The 21,769-nt window shown below is 43.7% G+C and overlaps 3 protein-coding genes across 5 annotated transcripts in view; all 3 read left to right on the top strand.

Moving 5' to 3' along the window:
- LOC123464831 (ATP-binding cassette sub-family C member 4-like) overlaps positions 1-21,769 on the top strand; it is an 891,549-nt gene that overhangs the window by 55,584 nt on the left and 814,196 nt on the right. The window lies entirely within an intron of this gene.
- LOC123464828 (ATP-binding cassette sub-family C member 4-like) overlaps positions 1-21,769 on the top strand; it is a 293,559-nt gene that overhangs the window by 124,515 nt on the left and 147,275 nt on the right. The window lies entirely within an intron of this gene.
- LOC123464558 (ATP-binding cassette sub-family C member 4-like) overlaps positions 7,546-21,769 on the top strand; it is a 48,012-nt gene continuing 33,788 nt past the window's right edge. Inside the window, exons 1-3 of the mRNA XM_045162469.1 lie at positions 7,546-7,745; positions 13,651-13,761; positions 14,312-14,432. Coding sequence (XP_045018404.1) covers positions 7,657-7,745; positions 13,651-13,761; positions 14,312-14,432 — 321 coding nt within the window. The 5' untranslated portion in view covers positions 7,546-7,656. The remainder of the gene's footprint in view (positions 7,746-13,650; positions 13,762-14,311; positions 14,433-21,769) is intronic.

Below are 21,769 nucleotides of genomic sequence, written 5' to 3'. Positions count from 1 at the left end.
TGTTGGAAGAGGGTGTTTGCTATGACCAGTGCATTTTCTTGGCAAAACTCTATTCGTCTTTGCCCTGCTTCATTCCGTATACCAAGGCCAAATTTGCCTGTTACTCCAGGTGTTTCTTGACTTCCTACTTTTGCATTCCAGTCCCGTATAATGACAAGGACATCTTTTTTGGGTGTTAGTTCTAAAAGGTTTTGTAGGTCTTCATAGAACCATTCCACTTCAGCTTCTTCAGCGTTACTGGTTGGGGCACAGACTCGGATTACTCTGATATTGAATGGTTTGCCTTGGAAAGGAACAGAGATCATTCTGTCATTTATGAGATTGCATCCAAGTACTGCATTACGGACTCTTTTGTTGACTATGATGGCTACTCCATTTCTTCTGAGCGATTTTGTCCACAGTAGTAGATATAATGGTCATCTGAATTAAATTCACCCATTCCAGTCCATTTGAGTTCGCTGATTCCTAGAATGTCGACATTCACTCTTTTCATCTCTTGTTTGACCACTTCCAATTTGCCTTGATTCATGGACCTGACATTCCAGGTTCCTATGCAATATTGCTCTTTACAGCATCGGACCATATTTACATTAATTGTTGTTAATATTAGCATATCGATTCTTTCCGTCTTCTGTTTTTTTAAACAGTGGAGGAAAATGTAATAAAACACCTAAATGGATCTACAAAGAAAGGCCATTATGGTACAGAGGTGATTGTTTTATGGAAACTGAACAAGTTGACTGATAGAAATGGATGGCAATACTTGGTTATCAGTTGCTGGGTGAAATTCTAAGTTTTGAAGTAAGAAAAGTGGTCTGAAGTTAGCAGAGTAAAGGTGATGACCCAACAGAACATCTAGATGTGTGCTAGAAATAGCCTCCAGGCTGTTTTGATTAATGAGTAGAAACTTAAGTCTCTTGGCTGTTGCAGAACAATAAGTGACATACACATAAAGGTATCAAAACTTTTAGTCCAGAATTTGGTCTCAATTTAGACAGAGTGGCGTCTCTCATGGGATACAAGCAAGCTATACCACATAATTTGATTCTGAACTTTGTGTGGCTACATGACATGGAGTTAAAGTATCCTTACAGATCAGCTCATTTGAAGAGGTAGCACCTCAGGCTCTTGGACCAAAACTACCAGCTTTGAAGCAAAAGCCAGTTGCTCTTTTCCAGTTGCTTCTTTTCTAAAGCTATCACCTTACCATGGACCCTTTATCTGGTTGTCAATAGTAAAATAAAATATTGTCATCACACAGAATCCAGAGAAACCCACTGCAGAGAGCAAAACAAACAAACTCCTCCCCTACCCCCCTCCAAAACAAAAAACAAAAAACAAAAAAAACACACAAAAACCCCTATCACTTTGATCTCGATTCCTCTATGTGGTAGACTCTGGTCAATAGTAAAATAGCACCACCAGGCAGAATCCAGCAAAACCTACTACAAAGTAAGAATCCAGAAAGAACCTACATTTGAGGCAGAAAAAGGTATTAGCTGTCAGTGCAGTAGAGATAAGTCAATACACAGTGGGCTGATTCTGAGTTAACAGGTGATACACAACACGTTTTGCCATGAAAGACAAATGAAGGAATGGGAATGGCAGGCAGAGCCTAATAGCTTCTGTGCCAGAATAACTCACAACTTCCTTGTTGCTTTCATCACTCTTAGCATCCAGCATTTTTTAAGATCTTCTCCCATTTTGGTCATTGTTCAAAGCTTTCAATACCATTTTTGCTGTTGCTGCCTGGGTTTTCTCTAGTTGTGGTGCGTGGGGGCTACTGTTTGTTGTGGAACATGAGCTATTCATACTGTTCATGGGGTTCCCAAGGCAAGAATACTGAAGTGGTATGCCATTTGCTTCTCCAGTGGACCATGTTTTGTCAGAACTCTCCACCATGACCCGTCCATCTTGGGTGGCCCTACATGGCATGGCTCATAGTTTCATTGAGTTAGACAAGGCTGTGATCCATGTGATCAGTGTGGTTAGTAGTCTGTGATTGTGGTTTTCCTTCTGTCTGGCCTCTGATGGATACGGATAAGAGGCTTATGGAAGATTTCTGATGAGAGAAATTGATTGTGTGGGAAACTGAGTATTATTCTGATGGGTGGCAATGCTCAGTAAATCTTTAATATAATTTTCTGTTTATGGGTGTTCTCTCTCTGTTGTTTGGCCTAATGCCAAACTATGGTGGGGGTAATGAAGATAATGGAGACCTCCTTCAAAAGGATTTGTGGACACAATGTTGCATTCAGTGCCCCTAACTCAGCAGCAGGCCACTGCCGACTCACACCTCTGTGGAGACTCCTGGATACTCCAAATCTTGCAGAATTTCTGAGGGTCAGTAATCCGGGAGCAACTTGGCTGGGTGACCTGGCTCAGGGTCCCTCATGGGGCTGCAGTCAGATGCACGCTGGAGCTGCAGCCATCAGAAGGCTTCTCTGGGGCCTCACTCAGCAAAGTAATTCTCAAAATTCTCCAAGCTAGGCTTCAACAGTACATGAACTGAGAACTTACAGAGGTTCAAGCTGGATTTTAAAAAGGCAGAGGAACCAGTGACCAAATTGCCAACATCTGTTGGATCAAAGAAAAATCAAGAGAATACCAGGAAAACATCTACTTCTGCTTTCTTGACTATGCCAAAGCCTTTGACTTTGTGGATTACAAGATACTATTTACAATTCTTTAAGAGATGGGAATGCCAGACCACCTGACCTGCCTCTTGTCTGTATGCAGGTCAAGAAGCAAGAGTTAGAACCGGACATGGAACAATGGACTAGCTCCAAATTGGGAAAGGAGTCTGTCAAGGCTGTATATTGTCACACTGCTTATTTAACTTATATGCAGAGTACATCATGTGAAATGCTGGGCTGGATGAAGCACAAGCTGGAATTAAGATTGCCAGGAGAAATATCAATAACCTCAAATATGCAGATGATATCCCCCTTTTGGCATAAAGTGAAGAGGAACTAAGGAGCATTTTGATGAAAGTGAAAGGGGAGAGTGAAAAAGCTGGCTTAAAGTTCAACATTATAAAAAAGAAGATCATGGCATTCCGTCCCATCACTTCATGGCAAATAGATGGGGAAACGAAACACTGACAGACTTTATTTTCTTAGGCTACAAAATCACTGCAGATGGTGACTGCACCCATGAAATTAAGAGATGCTTGCTCCTTGGTAGAAAAGCTCTGACCAACCTAGAAGTGAAGTGAAGTGAGGTCGCTCAGTCGTGTCCGACTCTTTGCGATCCCATGGACTGTAGCCTACCAGGCTCCTCTGTCCATGGAATTCTCCAGGCAAGAATACTAGAGTGGATTGCCATTTCCTTCTCCAGAGGATCTTCCCAACCCAGGGATCGAACCCAGGTCTCCTGCATTGCAGGCAGACGTTTAACGACTGAGCTACCAGGGAAGCCAAGACCAACCTAGACAGCATATTAAAAAGCAGAGACATTACTCTGCCAACAAAGGTCTGTCTAGTCAAAGCTGTGGTTTTTCCAGTAGTCATGTATGGATGTGAGAATTGGACCATAAAGAAAGCTGAGCCCCAAAGAACTGATGCTTTTAAACTGTCATGTTGGAGAAGACTCTTCAGAATCCCCAGGACTGCAAGGAGATCAAACCAGTAAATCGTAAAGAAAATCAGTCCTGAATATTCATTGTAAGGACTGATGCTGAAGCTGCAACTCCAATACTTTGGCCACCTGATGTGAAGAACTGACTCATTGGAAAAGACCCTGATGCTGGGAAAGATTGAAGGTGGGAGGAGAAGGGGAACAGTGGATGAGATGGTTGGATGGCATCACCGAGTCAATGGTTGTGAGTTTGAGCAAGCTCTGGGAATTGTTGATAGACAGGGAAGCCTGGCATGTTGCAGTCCATGAAGTCACAAAAAGTCGGATACGACTGAGTCACTGAACTGAACTGAACAGGCTTTTCATTGCAGTGACTTCTCTTGTTGCAGAGCATGGGCTGTAAGCACACAGGCTTCAGTAGTTGTGGTGCTTGGGCTTAGTTGCCCCTTGGAGGCATGTGGGATCTTCCTGGACCAGAGATTGAACCTGTGTCCCCTGCATTGGCATGTGGATTCTTATCCACTCTACCACCAGGGAAATCTAAAGCACTTCTCTAAAAATGATTCATGATTTATTCAATCATTTTGCTATTGCTGAACTTAGGATGTTTCTAAATTCTAATATTATAATAAGCACTGCTCTGAGAAACATGAAAGTGAGAGTTAGTCGCTCAGTCATGTCCGACTCTGTGATCCCATGAACTATACCCTGCCAGGTTCCTCTGTCCATGGAATTCTCCAGGCAAGAGTACTTCCTGGAGTTGGTTGCCATTTCCTTTTCCACGAGACCTTCCTGATCCTGGTATTGAATCCTGGTCTCCTGCATTGCAGGAAGATTATTTACTGTTTGCATATTTGTACATAAATAGCTGCCTATAGCTGACTTTTTATCTTCTTCATCTTCAAAGTGGAAATCTTATTGAGTTGCACAGAATGAACATTTTTAAGGCTCTTAAAAATAAATATTGTTAGATTATTTTGTGAAAAAAGTATTCTAATTTATATGTTGCCAATAATATACTACGGTGCCTATCAGACTTTGCCTTCATTAGGATGGGGTCTTCTGGTTTTTCTGTGTTTTGTTTTTTTTTTTTAATGACTATTAGGCCTCTTTATTTCGCTGAAAAACATTTGAAGGGTGAAAATGTGTGACACAATCAGTGATAGCAGCATCACAAAACATCCTTAATTTATCAGGGTAAGAATGAATGTGTTTGTGTTATTTTATTATTTTTTATTCTTTTGCTGAAATTTCCTTTTTACCTATTCTTTTTCTAGATTGTGATCGTAATGAAAATAGGAATTTCAATTTTTTAGGTATATTCTTTTCCCAGGACATCTTTATCAACTTTTAACAGTTTCTGGACAACTCATCTCAGTAATGGACTAGTGTTTCTGATGAACTGAAAACAAAATAACTCAAGGTTCCATTATTATTATAACATCTTAAAGGGAGATCAAATAGAATATATTGGTAGAGAATAAGGAGTTTTGTTTAAGTTTTTATACCAGAACTCTCTGTAAAAGTGTCATAATGCAAGTATGTCTGAGAGCCAGTGGGAAGTGACAGAAGTAATTCATTACTAGTAACAAAGTTCTGAAATGTGAGGATGATTTCTTTTCATGAATTAGATCACATTCAAGGATTTTATGTCAGAAAAGGATACTAAGAAGTTTCAAAAGATCTTAGTTAAAAATAAAAACAAATAAAAAGACAGCAGAAGCTAAAGGGACTGAATGTATTTGTCAGTTTGGAGATGGCTAATTATGGTCCTGAGATAGTTGTGGGGACCAGATGAAACAGTCTGGGGCAGTCTGACAGACTTCCAACTGCAGCAACCAATTCCTTTATTTTTGAAGTAGAACTAGTTGCTGAGTGTTTACAGCACTGGAAAATGTAGGGAATGTAAAAGAGGACTGTAAATCAGGACAAGTCTGGTACCATACATTGTGGATTGCATTATCTGAGAGAAAGCTAACACAAGAAAGGTAGGTAATTGAAAAATTAAAATTTTCAGCTCTAATCATTCTTTTTTGCAACAGAAAATTTCAAACATGCATGAAATATCAAGAAAATAGTGTAATAAATTCTCATCATGCCCATCAATACAAAATTATCAACACCTTGCCATTCTTATATGTTTGACTCATAAAAAAAAAGTTTGAATACATTAAAGGTTTCTTTAAAATCAATCTCCCCTCAGGCATTAAGGTATAATTGACAAATAGTATATATATGTAGATGTTGAACATGTTGACTTGATTTACATATACATTGTGAAATATTCATCACAACTGAGAGAGTCAATTCCTAGGTAGGTTGCTAAGAAGTCCAGGGTCCCCGAGGAGGAGAAAGGGGTCTGGAGCCCTCAAGAAGAAGAAAGGGGTCTGGGGCTCTCAAGGAGAAAAAGACAAACTTTTTTTTCCTACATCACTTTGTGGTGGTCAATATAACAATGTAGCTTGCTCCAGAACATGTTTCTCCTTCTTGAGAACTTTCTGACTAATCCTGTCATCTTCAAATGTGTGTTGTGGGAGTGGGTCTAGTAAAATATATAAGACCTTGATAAGACTACTTAGTGGTGGCACTCTCCATCCCCCGCCCCCATCCCCCTTCTGATGTCTATGTCAGAAGATTTCTCTGTCCTTTTTCACAGTTTAATAAAAGTCTGCTACCCAAAAGCTCTTGAGTGATAAAGCCTGGTCCCTGGCCCGAAGCTAAATCTTCTGCTTTGGAGATCACAAATTTGACGCCATTCACCATAAGCTATCACAACCAAGCCAATCAACATGTCCATTACTTCACACTTTTTCCATTTTTCTGTCTTTTTTTTTTTTCTTTTTTATGTTGAGAACTACTACTCTTTAAGCAAATTAAAGGTACACAGCAATATTATCACATTGCTGTACACCAGTTTTCTAGAACTTACCTTTTCATCTTGTATAACTGAAGCTAAAAGCCGTCATTAATAACACCAATCTTAGCCAAGGTATATGAGAAATTATTAAAGAATAAAATGGTGATCTTGTTGAAGGTACATAAATTTTGATATTTCTTCATTTAGAGCAGAAGGGAAGAGAACCTGTTGAGCTGGTAACTAAACACTTCTGAGTAGGAGCCCAAGATTTTGTTCATTCAGTCCTGCAGTCATTCATTCATTCACACAGCATATTCTAGGCACTTTTCACACACACTGTCCATGTACCGGTGAGACAACCATGCTGAACCCCAAACTTGGGTCCAAGACCTTGGACAAGGGCTGTCCTTGAGCCTCATCTTTCTCATCTGTAGGATAGGGATAATACCTTCCTGACCAGGACATTGTTAGAATTGAAACTGAGGTAAGGTCCCCAGAAATGTATTTTGTGACATATGTCACTGTTACTTATCTAAGTTTTGAAAGCATAATGAAAGAAATTAGAAGGCAGTTTCTCTCCCCCTAGACTCCCCTTTCCCAATCTAAGAGGGCAGCAAAAAGCTCACAGAGGTTCCCTCACAATGCAACGTGTGAGATGCCACAGGACATCTCACATGGGCTGATCATGCCTTCTGCCAGCTTTCTCCGGGCCTTCCCCACAGCCCATGGGGAGCTTCGGAGCAGCAGAGGAGGGCAGAGCCTGAGCCTCCCCTCTTCGCCTTCTGGGTAAGCCCCGGGCTCAGAACAGGAGTTTCAGCAGAGTTTGCAGCCAGGTGGGATCCTTGGAGTTCGTTGGTTTGTGCTGTCAGGTCTGCCTACCCTCCTCCATCAAAGAGCCGGGGCCCTTGCCTCCCACGTGCTTGTGGCTCCTGGAAGCTTTGGTCTGACGGCCTCTTCGTCCTGCAGCCCCCCACACACGGCCCTACTTCTCCCAGAGCCGTGACAGCAGCGCAGAGCCGCTGACCCGGAGGCGACGCGGGAGGTTGCGCAGTCCCGGGAGGCGGAGACCTGGCAGGCGGTGGGTGCTCCACCCCCAGAAGCCTGTTGTTCTCAGGGCCCGCCCAGCAGACCCGGTAAGCGGACTGGTCTCTAACATCCCCGCGGTCGCCTCCAGGAGCAGCGGGAGCCTCACCGCCGGCAGAGCAGCACAGCGCCGCTCCATGCCCGCCCGGGCAGGCATGATGCCGCCGCTGTACCAGAAGTTCAACCCGCTGCAGAAAGCGAACCTCTGCTCGCGCCTGTTCTTCTGGTGAGAGCCCCCCGGGCCATGATATAGGGCAGTCATAGGGCCCTCCCCTGCCGCGCCTTTCGGAAACAAGTGTGGACCCTCCCAATGCCGTCCTGCTCCCCCCTGCACCCTGGGAAGGTGGGGCAAGACTGGGCAAGGAAGTGGGGAGCAGGGGTGGGGAGGGGACCCGGTGACCTGGTGGCGGAGGAGATACAGGGTCTCCGTGCCTTGCCCCTGGCAGCCCCTCCAGAGCCAGAAAACAGGAAGCTGGAAGGCTGCCTAGGGGGAATCACAGCCCAGAGGGAAAATGCACTGAACACCGGCCTCTACTCTTACAGGCTTCCCCTGAACTGCTCAGGAATTCCCAGTTCTAAACTGAAGCGTCATACCTCCACCCCCTACCCCGTCCCCAGCCCCAAGCAAGCAGCTTATGAACAGCTTCCTTTATCGAATAGTGCCCTGGACCGTTGTTGTTGTTCAGTCGTTCAGTCCTGTCCAACTCTTTGCAACCCGTGATGGCAGCACTGCCGGTCTCTGTCCCTCACCGTCTCCAGAGTTTGCCCAAGTTCATGTCCATTGCATCTGTGATGTCATCTATATATCTCACTCTCTGACAGCCTGTTCTCTTGCCCTTAATCTTTCCCAGCATCAGACCCTTTTCCAGCGAGTCGTCTGTTTGCATCAGATGACCAAAATACTGGAGTTTCAGCTTCAGCATCTGTCCTTCCAAAGAACATTCAGGGTTGATTTCCTTTAAGATTGACTGGTTTGATCTCCTTGCTGTCCAAGGGACTCTCAGAAATCTTCTCCAGCACCACAGTTCTTCAGTGCTCCACCTTCTTTGCCATCTTTCAGTAATGTCCCCACCTTTTCCCACATGTCCTGTGCGACAGGGTGTTCCAGCTCCACTGGGTTCCCTCTGCCCCCATGTCTATGACCATGTATTTCTTTCCCTCTCCCTTTCTCCCTGTGTGGCTCTCACTGTATAACCTGGTTCCTAGTTGTGGCAAATTTCACGTGGGTAAAACAATGAAAGGTTTTTTATTTAATGATTAGGAACACTATTCTTGAACACATTTTGCTTTTGCCTGGGACAAACAGTCAGGACTGGAGGATTTATTTGACCAGCCCCTTTCCTTATTGTGGATATCTCCACTTCCACCTTTGAGGATCACTCTGGGGATAGGGTCCCTGAAGCCTGTGAGGTCTTTCCCAATCTCTAGCCTTCAGAGAAGCAGGGCATGGTCTTGATGCAGGTGGTCCTGCCCAGGAATCATTTGGTCCTGAAACCACAGAAGGGTCCCTGAGCCCAGAGGAAACACACAGATGAAAAAGAGCTCCGAGAGTTGCAGCTCTTAACTGAAGTGTTCCATGTAGTAGCTGGGGCCACTAACTATGTGGTCCTTAACCTTTGGGCTTTAATCACACTTGGATGATTACTAGTTGTTTTATTTCTGGACCCTAACCCATTTATATTTCCCAAATTTCTAGTATTTCCTTCTTTTATGGGACACCCAGAGGGATCTCCAGAGATTGGGAGCTCCTATGCTTGTTTTGATGGTGGTGTATTTAATGTGTGTAGCTTCATCTCTTGGCCATTTGGTGGCCCTTAAGGAAAGAGGGGCCTAGAAGAAGGTATATGGGTGTGGTTATTGTAAATAATAAAGTAGAAAAAAATTGTCCTTAACTTCACGCAGGGCAAGGAACTTTCCAAACACCTTCTGTTTGTGAATTTTCAAAGTGTATGTGCCTGGAAATGGGAAGGTGAGGACTTTTCATTGATTTGGGTAGGCACCCATTTCCAGTTTTCCTGCTGGAGGGAAAGGTACTATTGCCACTTATTTTATACCTGAAGGCACTGAAGCAGAGAGGTTGAGTAAGTTGCTTACTGCCACACAGCCGGTAAGTAATGGAGCAGGATCCCAAGTCAAGCAGTCTGGCTCTGAGGATGGTGTTCCTTGTATATGTAACTGATGTCACCAAATTGGTCTCCTGCCTTGTGCTGGGCTCCTAGCCTAGGCTAAGACCCCTTTTCTTGGCTGAAGAGGTTGTTTTTCCACTCAGATTCCTACAGCCAATAACTAAATTGATGGTTAGACTGGAACAGCACAAGTTTTATTCAATGACCAAATAATGGAGAAGCAAGAGCTTAGTTCACAAATCAACTCCTCAACCCAGTCCGGGTCAAGGTAAAAGCAAGGAAATTGAATCAAGAGAGGGAGGAATATTCATGACTTATCTGAGAATAAGGGCGTGGTTTGGACCTAAAATTGAGGCAACACTCATTTTTAGTCCTTGTGTGGGTTGTGTCATGACCATGGTCAGCTGTCACGGCACTGGTGAGTATGCCATTTAGCATACTAATATATTACAGTGAATGCATAAATGAGGCTCAGGGTCTAGGGGAGGTTAGGTTTTTCACCATTTTGGACCTGAAAGTGAAAGTTAGTTGCACAGTCGTGTCCAAATCTTTGCGATCCCGTGGAATGTAGCCCTCCAGGTCTTCTGTCCATGGAAATCCCCAGGCAAGAGTACTGGAGTGGGTTGCCATGTCCTTCTTCAATTTTGGGCCTAGCTAGTTCTAACCAGTTTTTATTTTTCTCTGTAACTTCCTCATTTGAGCCTGAGACTCAGACAAAAACAGCAAGTGAATGTGAAAGAGTTAGTCAATCAGTCATATCCAACTTTTCGTGACCCCACGGACTGTAGCATGCCAGGCTCTTCTCTCCATGGGATTCTCCAGGCAAGAATACTGGAGTGGGTAGCTAAAATAAATATGATTGTCACCTGGCTAAAGTCCCAATTCTCACACCCAGATAAAGACCAGATAAAACTAACGAGGCAGTTGGGGATACACAGACCAAAAAGCAGGAGGAGAATAATTGTAAGGGGTCCTAAGAATGGCAGAAGCCCAGGAAGCTGAGATTACCCTTTTGATACTGTCCCAGATTTGTTCAGTCAGGGCCCTTCTTGTTCTGAGTATTGGATCAAGTGACTTTCTCTTTGAATTTTTATTGGAGTATAGTTGATTAACAGTGTTGTGTTAGTTTCTGCTCTACAGCAAAGTGAATCTGTTATACATGTACATATACACACTCTTTTTTAGATTCTTTTCCTATGTAGGCCATTACAAAGTATAGAATAGAGTTCTCTGTGCTATACAGTAGGTCCTTCTTAGTTATCTGTTTTATGTATTATAGTGTGTGTATGTCAATCCCAGTGCCCCAATTTGTCCCTCCTCTCATCCCCTGGTAACCATAGCTTTTTTTTTTCCCCCTACATCTGTGATTATCAGTCTATTTTTTAAAGAATTCATTTATAGCCTTTATGTACATTCCACATATAAGCAATATCATATGATATTCATCCTTCTCTGTCTGCAAACAGTCTTCTCTAACAGTCAGGTTACACTGTCTTCTATTTGACTGCTCACATTAACATAGAAACAACAGGAAACAGCTGCAAGGGCATGAATTCCTCCGTGATCAGCCAGCAGGTACTCAGGAACTATGCAGTGGTTGAGTGTCACGTGGATCAGAGGCCCAGTGAAGATTTCATATTTCTAAAGTTACAGCTGGGTTCTTTAGTTGCCCAGGCCAATGTTCCAGTGCCGTTTTTTGTTTGTTTGTTTGTTTGTTTTTTAGTAGCTTTGGCTTTATAAATTGCTTCTCGTGCTAGGCTCACCAAGGATGCTACAGGGGTGACAACTCCTTCCATTACCAGTCTAGTCCAGCTCCCTCCTGACTAGATGAATGTCTCCATTTAGATGGGAGGTGGGGTTAGTGTAATTAAAATCTGAATGTGACCTAGATTGGGGTGTGTGCCTCTTATAGCCCAGTAGCCACTAGTAGAGTTTTCTTGGAGACAGTTAATGACCCAATGTGGGTGCTCCTTGCCCCAGGGGCCTCGAGGACCCTCAGGGGCTCAACTGTGTTTGGGTTTTCTTGAGTCATGTTTAGACTAATGGTGGCGCCCTTCCATCCAGCATATTGCCTCCACAGACCAGACCCCCTCAGGTCTGGTATGATCCTGTTCCCAGAGCCCTTGTGCATGGCCTGTATCTAGAGTCAGTCATGTCTGGAGGTGGAGGACTCATTGGAAATATTGGTTGGGTCCCAAGCAAATAGGGACTTGACTAACACATACCCCTTTGCGGGGGTGGGGTGGCAATGAGGGTAATTGATGTCCCTGGGCAGAAGCCTGGGCATGAAGGGATTGAACTGTAGTTTGGTGATGTTCTCTGCTGTTAGTGGAGTTCCTGAAAGTATCAGTTCAGTTCAGCCGCTCAGTCGTGTCCGACTCTTTGCAGCCCCATGAATTGCAGCACACCAGTATTTATTCCCTGACTGAGGCTGAAGGTGGCAGACCCCATGGTCAGTAAAATTTCAGCCCTTATGAAAGTCTTGTGTTACATTTGAAAAGAAATTAATTGGCCAGGAAGTGATAATGAAACATGAAACCTGAGTTCTGTTCACGGAGCCTAAGAATGAATTCCCGGGAACTCTCAAACACAGAGGCAAAGTTTATTTTAGAAGATAGAGATACCAAGTCCTCAGCGTAGTCTCTGAGAGGGGGTAAAAGGACCCCAAAAGGTGAGGATAATAGCAGTTTTATATCTTTTCTAGATTGATTTGTACATTTTTGGTTGATTCATGACTTAATGTAACTATCACAATGTCCAGTTTGTCGATTTTATGGCTTTCTTGGAACCCCAGTTTCTCAGTTTCTCTAGACATTGCAACGCCATCCCTTCACCCTTTTCAAGACCCCAGACCATTATTTAGGGACGAAATGTATGTTTTAAGTATTAATGGGCTTCTTGGAGGTTTCTCTTGATAAACTGGACAGCAGTTAATAATTGTCTTGTCCTGGGTCTGAATGTTTCATGACCTTCCAGACCAGGAAGGGATTCCTCTGAATGCCTGGGAATTGGAGCAAAGAGTGAGATGCTTACTTGAGAAGAGAAAAATTGATATTAAAAAAGATTAAAAATTAAAATTTAAAAAATCTTACACTGTCTAGCAATTTCTGCTTCAATTATAGGGAGGACTATAGGAAAAATCAATGTATTCATTTTAGTTGGAAAGATGTTACTTATCTTTAGGACATCTTCAGATGGTCGGGGTCAGAAAGAGGCTCATGTTAAGGGAGTCTGACAGGGATGTAAGGAGGTCAGGGTCCAGAGCCAGTTGGACTCAGGGTGGTGTATTGTAACGTGATTCCCTGTAAAATTTTCTTTGTGTTATTAGCTGAACTAAGGAGGTCTTGAGACCGCAAGGTTGCATCTTATGTGAATGTGACTGAGGCATTCTTGAGTCTGGAGGGCTTCCCTGGTGGCTCAGTGGTAAAGAATCCATCTGCCAGTACAGGAGACTCAGGTTCGATCCCTGAGCCAAGAAGATCCCCTGGAGAATGAAATGGCAACGCATTCCAGTATCCTTGACTGGGAAATCCCATGGACAGGGGAGCCTGGAGGGCTGTGGTCCATGGGGTCACAAAACCAGTCAAACACGACTTAGCCACTAAAAAACAATAGCAACATCCTTGAGTCTGATACAGGTCAGAAAATTTAAGTGCTTGGTAGTACAGGAACCTATCTACAGCCTTATCCACAAAGGCCATTGCTCCTGAACCAAGGTAACATTATTTTGATTTCTAAATGTATTTTTCTTAATAATTAAAGTAGATGTACAATGTATGTTCAGTAGACCACAAACAGGGTATTTTAGTTCAGTTATATTCTGTGTAAGCCAGAGTGACTTATCGACACCCTGATATATGTGTTTGTAAGCATATGTCTAATTTTCTCCCAACATCTTTGTATAGTTAAAATGTAGACTTTTTTTAAACAATGTCCATGAATATAGGATTCTAATTAAAGATACGTAATTTGAATATATGTCACTCTCCTTTTAATGCTTAACAGGTGGCTAAACCCCTTGTTTAAAATTGGTCATAAACGGAAATTAGAAAAAGATGACATGTACCCAGTGCTTCCGGAAGATCGCTCCCAGCGCCTTGGAGAAGAGCTGCAAGGGTGAGCACAGGCAGCAGGGAGTACGGTTAGAAGAGTGAGAATTTCTCCATGGGGCTAAAGGCTTGTGGGGAGGGGCCTTTGCCTTCCTCCAGGGTCTTCTGAGCCTCCTTCCCTGACACTGAAGCCTCAGCCCTTCATGCTGACCCTGGCCTTAGCCCACTTTGGAGGTTGGGGGAGCCTGTGTTCCCTGTGTGAGTGGATGTGGAGGGAGCCCACAGCCATGGCCCTGGAGACCTAGCTCTGTCCCCAGAGGTGGGGTCCCTTGGGGACAGTGTCTGTCCTTCTGAGCTGCTCATGACCTGTGAGTTCAGCAAAGCTTAGCAGGAACTTGTTTGTAGAATCTGGGACGTTTCTCTGAAGACCTGGTCTGGTGCTTTTCCTGGTGCTTCAGTGTCTGCACCGCTTATCTTTTGGGAGCCCTGCGAGCAGTTAGCCAGCATCCAAGGGGAGCCACGGAGTGCCCTGTAGTGAAGACTTGTCCTCTGCTCTGTCCCTCTCCTGTTTTCCTGCGGCAGGGCTGTTCCTCACTGTGCTTTGTCTCTCTTCACAGGTACTGGGATCAAGAAGTGTTGAGAGCCCAGAAAGATGCACGGGAGCCTTCTTTAATGAGAGCGATCATAAAGTGTTACGGGAAATCCTACTTAGTTTTGGGAATGTTAACATGTCTTGAGGTAAAAGCTTTTCCATACAGTGCATTGATTTTGAGTATATGTGGGTCAGTCCTGAGATGGATGGACTGAGGTGGGGAGAGGACAGGGATTTAAGGTCTGAGGGTAAATCTCATCTAGGAACCATGATGTAGATCAGCAGTTGTATTTATCTTTAGAATAGACAGATTCTTAAAGGGCTTGACCTCTGGAGATTACTATTTTTCTCTTAACTGATTAAAACATAGTGTAATGGAAGGATAGCAGAACTGGAAAGACATTTTATGCCATGTCAGGATGTTTTTGGTGCTCAGTATAAATATTGAGTGACCCTTGACCAAAAGAAGACCTTACAACCTCATGGAATATGTGTCCTGTGGTTTGGAGGAAGTAAACTTCAGAGAGGGCTTCCCTGGTGGCTCAGAGGGTAAAGCATCTGCCTGCAATGCAAGATCCCCTGGAGAAGGAAATGGCAACCCACTCCAGTACTGTTGCCTGGAAAAATCCATGGACAGAAGAAGCCTGGTAGACTACAGTCCATGGGATCGCAAAGAGTCGGACAGGACTGAGCAACTTCACTTCACTTCACTTCACTTCAAACTTCAGAGAACAGAGATCAGGAGATGGCAACAAACGTAACAGATTCCAAAACAAAGGCCAGAAGCAGAGTTTTAACAGAGCATTGGGACAGTAATTTGAAGTAGAGGATTTATGTGGCAACGACAGACCTATGTTCAACAACATGGAACTGAACATTATTTTTCATACAAAATTAAAAGCACATTGTATTTCCTTCCTGACCACTTGCCCAGTCCCCATCTCTTCGAGAGAGACAAGCTTCATCTAAATTATTTCATCTGATTGATGACTGTCATTTATAACTTTATTGCTACTTCTGTCTTGGGTATTCCTTTGGAAAAGGTGTATGGATTCATTACATATTCTAATGTATTGTCTATAGATTGTAAGATAAAGTGAAACATGTACTGAGGATACTTTTAAGTTGACTTGTCTTTATACTTAGAAATGTCTCTTAATAGTAGGATTCCCTAGAGGAGAGTTCTGACAAAATATGGTCCACTGGAGAAGGGAATGGCAAACCACTTCAGTATTCTTGTATTGAGAACCCCATGAAAAATATGAAAAGGGAAAAAGATAGGACACTGAAAGATGAACTCCTCAGGTCAGTAGGTGCCCAATATGCTACTGGAGATCAGTGGAGAAATAACTCCAGAAAGAATGAAGAGACGGAGCCAAAGCAAAAACAGCACCCAGTAGTGGATGTGACTCGTGATGGAAGTAAAGTGCGATGCTATAAAGAGCAATATTGCATAGGAACTTGGAATGTTAGGTCCATGAATCAAGGCAAATTGGAAGTGGTCAAACAGGAGATGGCAAGACTGAACATTGATATTTTAGGAATCAGCAAACTAAAATGGACTGGAATGGGTGAATTTAACTCGGATGACCATTATATCTACTACTGTAGGTAAGAATCCTTTAGAAGAAATGGAGTAACCATCACAGTCAACAAAAGATCCCAAAATGCAGTACTTGGGTGCAATCTCAAAAATGACAGAATGATCTCTGTTTGTTTCCAAGGCAAACCATTGAATATCACAGTAATCCAAGCCTATGCCCTGACCAGTAATGCCAAAGAAGCTGAAGTTAAATGGTTCTATGAAGACCTACAAGACCTTCTAGAACTAACACCCAAAAAGGATGTCCTTTTCATTATAGGGGACTGGAATGCAAAAGTAGGAAGTCAAGACTACCTGGGGTTACAGGAAAATTTGGCCTTGGAATACAGAATGAAACAGGGCAAAGGCTAATAGAGTTTTGCCAAGAGAACACACTGATCATAGCAGACACCCTCTTCCAACAACACAAGAGAAGACTCTACACATGGACATCATCAGATGGTCCACATGAAATCAGATTGATTATATTCTCTGCCACCAAAGATGGAGAAGTTGTATACCGTCAACAAAAGAAGACCAGGAGCTGACTGTGGCTCAGATCATGAACTCCTTATTGCCAAATTCAGACTTAAATTGAAGAAAGTAGGGAAAACCACTAAATCATTCAGGTATGACTTAAATCAGATCCCTTACGATTATACAGTAGACATGAGAAATAGATTCAAGGGACTAGATCTGATAGACAGAATGCCTGAGGAACTATGGATGGGGGTTCATGACACTGTAAAAGAGGCAGGGACCAAGACCATCCTCAAGAAAAAGAAATGCAAGAAGGCAAAATGGTTGTCTGAGGAGGCTTTACAAATAGCTGTGAAGAGAAGAGAAGAGAAGAGAAGAGAAGCTAAAGGCAAAGGAGAAAAGGAAAGATATACCCATTTGAATGCAGAGTTCCAAAGAATAGCAAGGAAAGATAAGAAAGTGTTCCTCAGTGATCAATGCAAAGAAAGAGATGAAAGCAATAGAATGGGAAAGACAAGAGATCTCATCAAAAAAATCAGAGATACCAGCAGAACATTTCATACAAAGATGGGCACAATAAAGGAAAGAAATGGTATGGACCTAACAGAGGCAGAAGATACTAAGAAGAGGTTGCAAGAATACATAGAAGAACTATGCAAAACAGATTTTTATGACCCAGATAATCACAGTGGTGTGATCACTCGCCTAGAGCCAGACATCCTGGAAGGTGAAGTCAAGTGAGCCTTAGGAAGCATCACTAAGAACAAAGCTAGTGGAAGTGGTGGAATTCCAGTTGAGCTATTTCAAATCCCCAAAGATGATGCTATGAAAGTGCTGCACTCAATATGCAAGCAAATTTGGAAAAATCAGCAGTGGCCACAGGACTGGAAAAGGTCAGTTTTCATTCCAATCCCAAAGAGAGACAAGGCCAAAGAATGCTCAAACTGCTGCACAATTGCACTCATCTCACATGCTAGTAAAGTAATGCTCAAAATTCTCCAAGCCATGATTCAACAGTACATGAGCCCAAATCACTGCAGATGGTGACTGCAGCCATGAAATTAAAAGATGCTTGCTCCTTGGAAAAACAGTTATGACCAACCTAGACAGCATATAAAAAAGCAGAGACATTACTTTGGCAACAAAGGTCCATCTAGTCAAAGCTATGGTTTTTCCAGTAGTCATGTATGGATGTGAGAGTTGGACTAGTAAGAAAGCTGAGCACCAAAGAATTGATACTTTTGAACTGTGGTGTTGGAGAAGACTCTTGAGAGTCCTTTGGACTGCAAGGAGATGCAACCAGTCCACCCTAAAGGAAATCAGTCCTGAATATTCATTGGAACTGATGCTAAAACTGAAATTCCAATACTTTGTGCACCTGATTCGAAGAACTGAGTCATTGGAAAAGTCCTTGATGCTGGGAAAGATTGAAGGTGGGAAGAGATGGGGATGACAGCATACGAGATGGCTGGATGGCATTACCGACTCAATGAACATTAGTTTGAGTAAACTCCGGGAGTTGGTGATGGAAAGGGAGGCCCAGAATGGTGCAGTCCATGGGACCTCAAAGAATCGGACACGACTGAGTGACTGAACTGAACTGAACTTCCTGGTGCTCAGAAGAATCTGCCTGCAGTGCAGGAGACCCTTGTTTGATCCCTGCATCAGGAAGATACCCTGGATAAGAAAATGGCAACCCACTCCAGTATTCTTTCCTGAAGAATTCCATGAACAGAGTAGCCTGGCAGTGTCCAGTCCATGGGGTCGCAAAGAGTCAAACACAACTGAGCGACTATTATTCACTCAAATTTGGACTGGAGCCCAGAATAACATAAGACATTTGACAGTTGTTCAGCAAGTAATTGTTGACTTTCCCAGGTCACATATGATAAATGCTTTCCTAGGAAAGGATCATCCCCTTCCTGTGGAACAGAACCTGGGGCCCTGTGTCTGGGCTGGATCTGCCAGAGCTCCCAAGTGCACACATTTCCCTGGGCTGCCCCCTCCCCATGGGCCAGGTCAGCCAGGCCAGAACCCCCGTGGGGAGGAGCTCCAGCCTCACCTTGAATTGTGGAGAACTCATGCACCCTCCATGCAGGTTTCCATCCTGGGTGAGTTCTCATGAATTCTGCTTGTCTGGAAACCCTGGGGCCTTGGTGTGTACTTGTGACTAATGCCAGGTGCCTGGTTGGATGAGTGGCCTCTGGTTTAATGTTGGATCATATCCTGGAGCAGATCTCTCTCTGCTGTTGCTGGTTCTCTAGTTTCTCTTTGGTACCAGATGATAAAGAGGCTTGAAGGCAAGTGGGTCTCAAAGCATAGCCCATGTGGATTTTCTTGTTGTCCTGGGCTGTCAGCTCCTAAAGTGCAGTCGCTAAGCCTCGAATGGATCCCATCCTAATATGAGTCCTGGGTCTTGGCTATGGCAGTTCATGGGAGAAGCAGACATAGAGGGAGAGGCTGCAGAATCTGCTGTTCTTACTTAGAGGGTATCCGCCCCACTGTGGTGCTGGGAGTGTTGATTTCAAAGTTTTCCAGACCCAGTAATACTTCCTGCTGGGGATCCAGGAAGGCCAGGCCTGGGGCTGCAAAAGGGGCAGCTGGTAGAGCCCTGGGCCCTCTTTTAGGAGATTGGTTGTTGGGTGGTCATGGCAGAGAAGTGGGGAGTAGAGGACCTTGAATGTAGGGGCTCACCTGTGTGCTAGTACTACTAGTACTAGTAGCAGTAGCAGTACTAGTTACTTAAATTCATTTTATGAAGCAAATTTCCATGTTGTGATCTATCTGTACTGCTTATTGATCTTTATATTTTTGTTAATGAAAGATCTAAACTCAGCCCAGGATTTTCTAAAACACAAATGTGTTTCCTTGGTGACCTCCAGCCCTCTTTCAATTCCTTGGCTGCACGGAACAACCCGTGGATCATCCATGATCCCAAAAAGTGTGCTCTTTCCACCCACAGCACAAGCAGGGCCTCCCAGGTACTCCTGGCAGCACCAGTGGGAAAAAGCAGGGTGACACCTGTCCAGGGTGAGGCTCTTAGGATTCTGAAATATGAAAACCTCTGTCCTATGAGAACTGAGGAGTATCTCTACCACTTGGAGAAACAGTTACCAGGCTGTGGAGCCCTCGCAGGTCAATGCTAATTAGAACAGAACAGGCAGAGAGTTCCCAGCACCCTGGCCCCTGTGTGCACCTCCATGGGGACTGCAGGTGGGGAGGACAGGTTTCCGCAGGCCCAGGGCTCTCAGGGTGGAGAGGAGGAACCTGAAGTTTCTGCCTGGGCCAGAGACACAGAGACCACCTCCCCAGGTCATCAGGGCTTCTCTCTGAGAGGTGAGGTCTCTACTTGCTTGTGTATAAGTGGGGTGACCTCAGAGAGCTGGAGTGTGTTCACCCAGTCTGTTCTCCTGAGAGGGGAGGAGTGGCTGGGAGTTATGTCCTCTTCCCAGGACCCTTAGATGTGGCCTGGCCTTATCTGGACACTTGGCCTTTGTCTGAGACCACTTTTGCTGGTGGTTTCTGGTCCAGGTGGAGGCTGTGGGGAAGCCCGTGTGTGTAAATCTTCTCTTTGGAGCTCAGCTGATGGGCAGGAAGTAAACAGAATCCTCTGCATCCCAAAGTGGGCTTTGTGCCTCAACTCAAGGCTGGTTCCCCGAGAGCTGAGTGGTCTTTGCATTTATTCCCCAACCCTTTGTTCTATGTGTCTCTCACTTTGCTCAACCAGGAGGCTGAGGAGTGTCTGCTAGTGGCAGAGATACTGCGGGCTGAGAGCAACCACTGAGGACCACACAGCAGGAGAGGAGGAGGGCGCCTAGAGCAGAGTGGATGGGGACCTGCAGAGTAGACCTGCTGTGTGTGCCCTGCTGGTTCCTGAGAGCATTACATTAGCCATTCACTTCAGTTCAGTTCAGTTGCTCAGGCATGTCCAACTCTTTGTGACCCCATGAATCACACCACGCCAGGCCTCCCTGTCCATCACCAACTCCCAGAGTTCACTCAAACTCACATCCATCGAGTCAGTGATGCCATCCAACCATCTCATCCTCTGTGGTCCCCTTATCCTCCTGCCCCCAATCCCTCCCAGCATCAGAGTGTTTTCCAATGAGTCAACCCTTCGCATGAAGTGGCCAAAGTACTGGAGTTTAAGCTTTAGCATCAGTCCTTCCTAAGAACACCCAGGGCTGATCTCCTTTAGAATGAACTGGTTGGATCTCCTTGCAGTCCAAGGGACTCTCAAGAGTCTTCTCCAACACCATAGTTCAAAAGCATCAATTCTTTGGCATTAAGCTTTCTTTACAGTCCAACTCTCACATCCATACATGACTATTGGAAAAACCATAGCCTTGACTAGATGGACCTTTGTTGGCAAAGTAATGTCTCTGCTTTTGAATATGCTATCTAGGTTGGTCATAACTTTCCTTCCAAGGAGTAAGTGTCTTTTAATTTCATGGCTGCAGTCACCATCTGCAGTGATTTGGGAGCTCCCCAAAATAAAGTCTGCCACTGTTTCCCCATCTATTTCCCATGAAGTGATGGGACCAGATGCCATGATCTTCGTTTTCTGAATGTTGAGCTTTAAGCCAACTTTTTCACTCTCCTCTTTCACTTTCATCAAGAGGCTTTTGAGTTCCTCTTCACTTTCTGCCATAAGGGTGGTGTCATCTGCATATCTGAAGTTATCGATATTTCTCTCAGCAATCTTGATTCCAGCTTGTGCTTCTTCCAGCCCAGGGTTTCCCATGATGTACTCTGCATATAAGTTAAATAAGCAGAATGACAATATACAGCCTTGATGTACTCCTTTTCCTATTTGGAACCAGTCTGTCATTCCATGTCCAGTTCTAGGTGTTGGTAATACCCACAGTGATGACCTTGAGTTATGAATTAGGGTTTTATATCTACCTTCTTTTCTTTTTCTAAGCATATGTAAGTTTTTAATATAAAGTTAAAAAATTTTTTAAATTGAAGTATGATTGGCTTACAATGTTATGTTCGTTTCTGGTATATATCATTAGTGATTTAATATTTTATACAGTACATGATGAGTTTAGTTACCAACTGTCAGCATGCAAAGTTATTCCAATATTACTGGATATATTACCTATGTTGTATATTATAATCCTGTGATTTATATATTTTTAAAAATTTTATAGATTTATTTTTTTGCCCTGATCCCCTTTTACTTATTTTATAATTTGGAGTTTGTACCTCTTAAGTTCCCTCACCTGTTTCATTTGTTTCCTCCACCCCCCTCAATCCATTTTCTTTATGGAGTCAGGGAGGTAGGAGACTCTTTTTAAAAGATTGTATTCATAATGGCTAAAAATTTTAGCAATTTGCTTAGAAGTGAAACTTTAATTGCAGTCTAGAAAATTTGGCTTTACACATGGCTTTTCTCAAGCGTTCTTGTTTCACTGT

The sequence above is a fragment of the Bubalus bubalis genome, chromosome 13 (genome assembly GCF_019923935.1).
Source record: "Bubalus bubalis isolate 160015118507 breed Murrah chromosome 13, NDDB_SH_1, whole genome shotgun sequence".
NCBI classification, from domain to species: Eukaryota; Metazoa; Chordata; class Mammalia; order Artiodactyla; family Bovidae; genus Bubalus; species Bubalus bubalis.
This window is presented reverse-complemented; position numbering and strand designations above follow the sequence as displayed.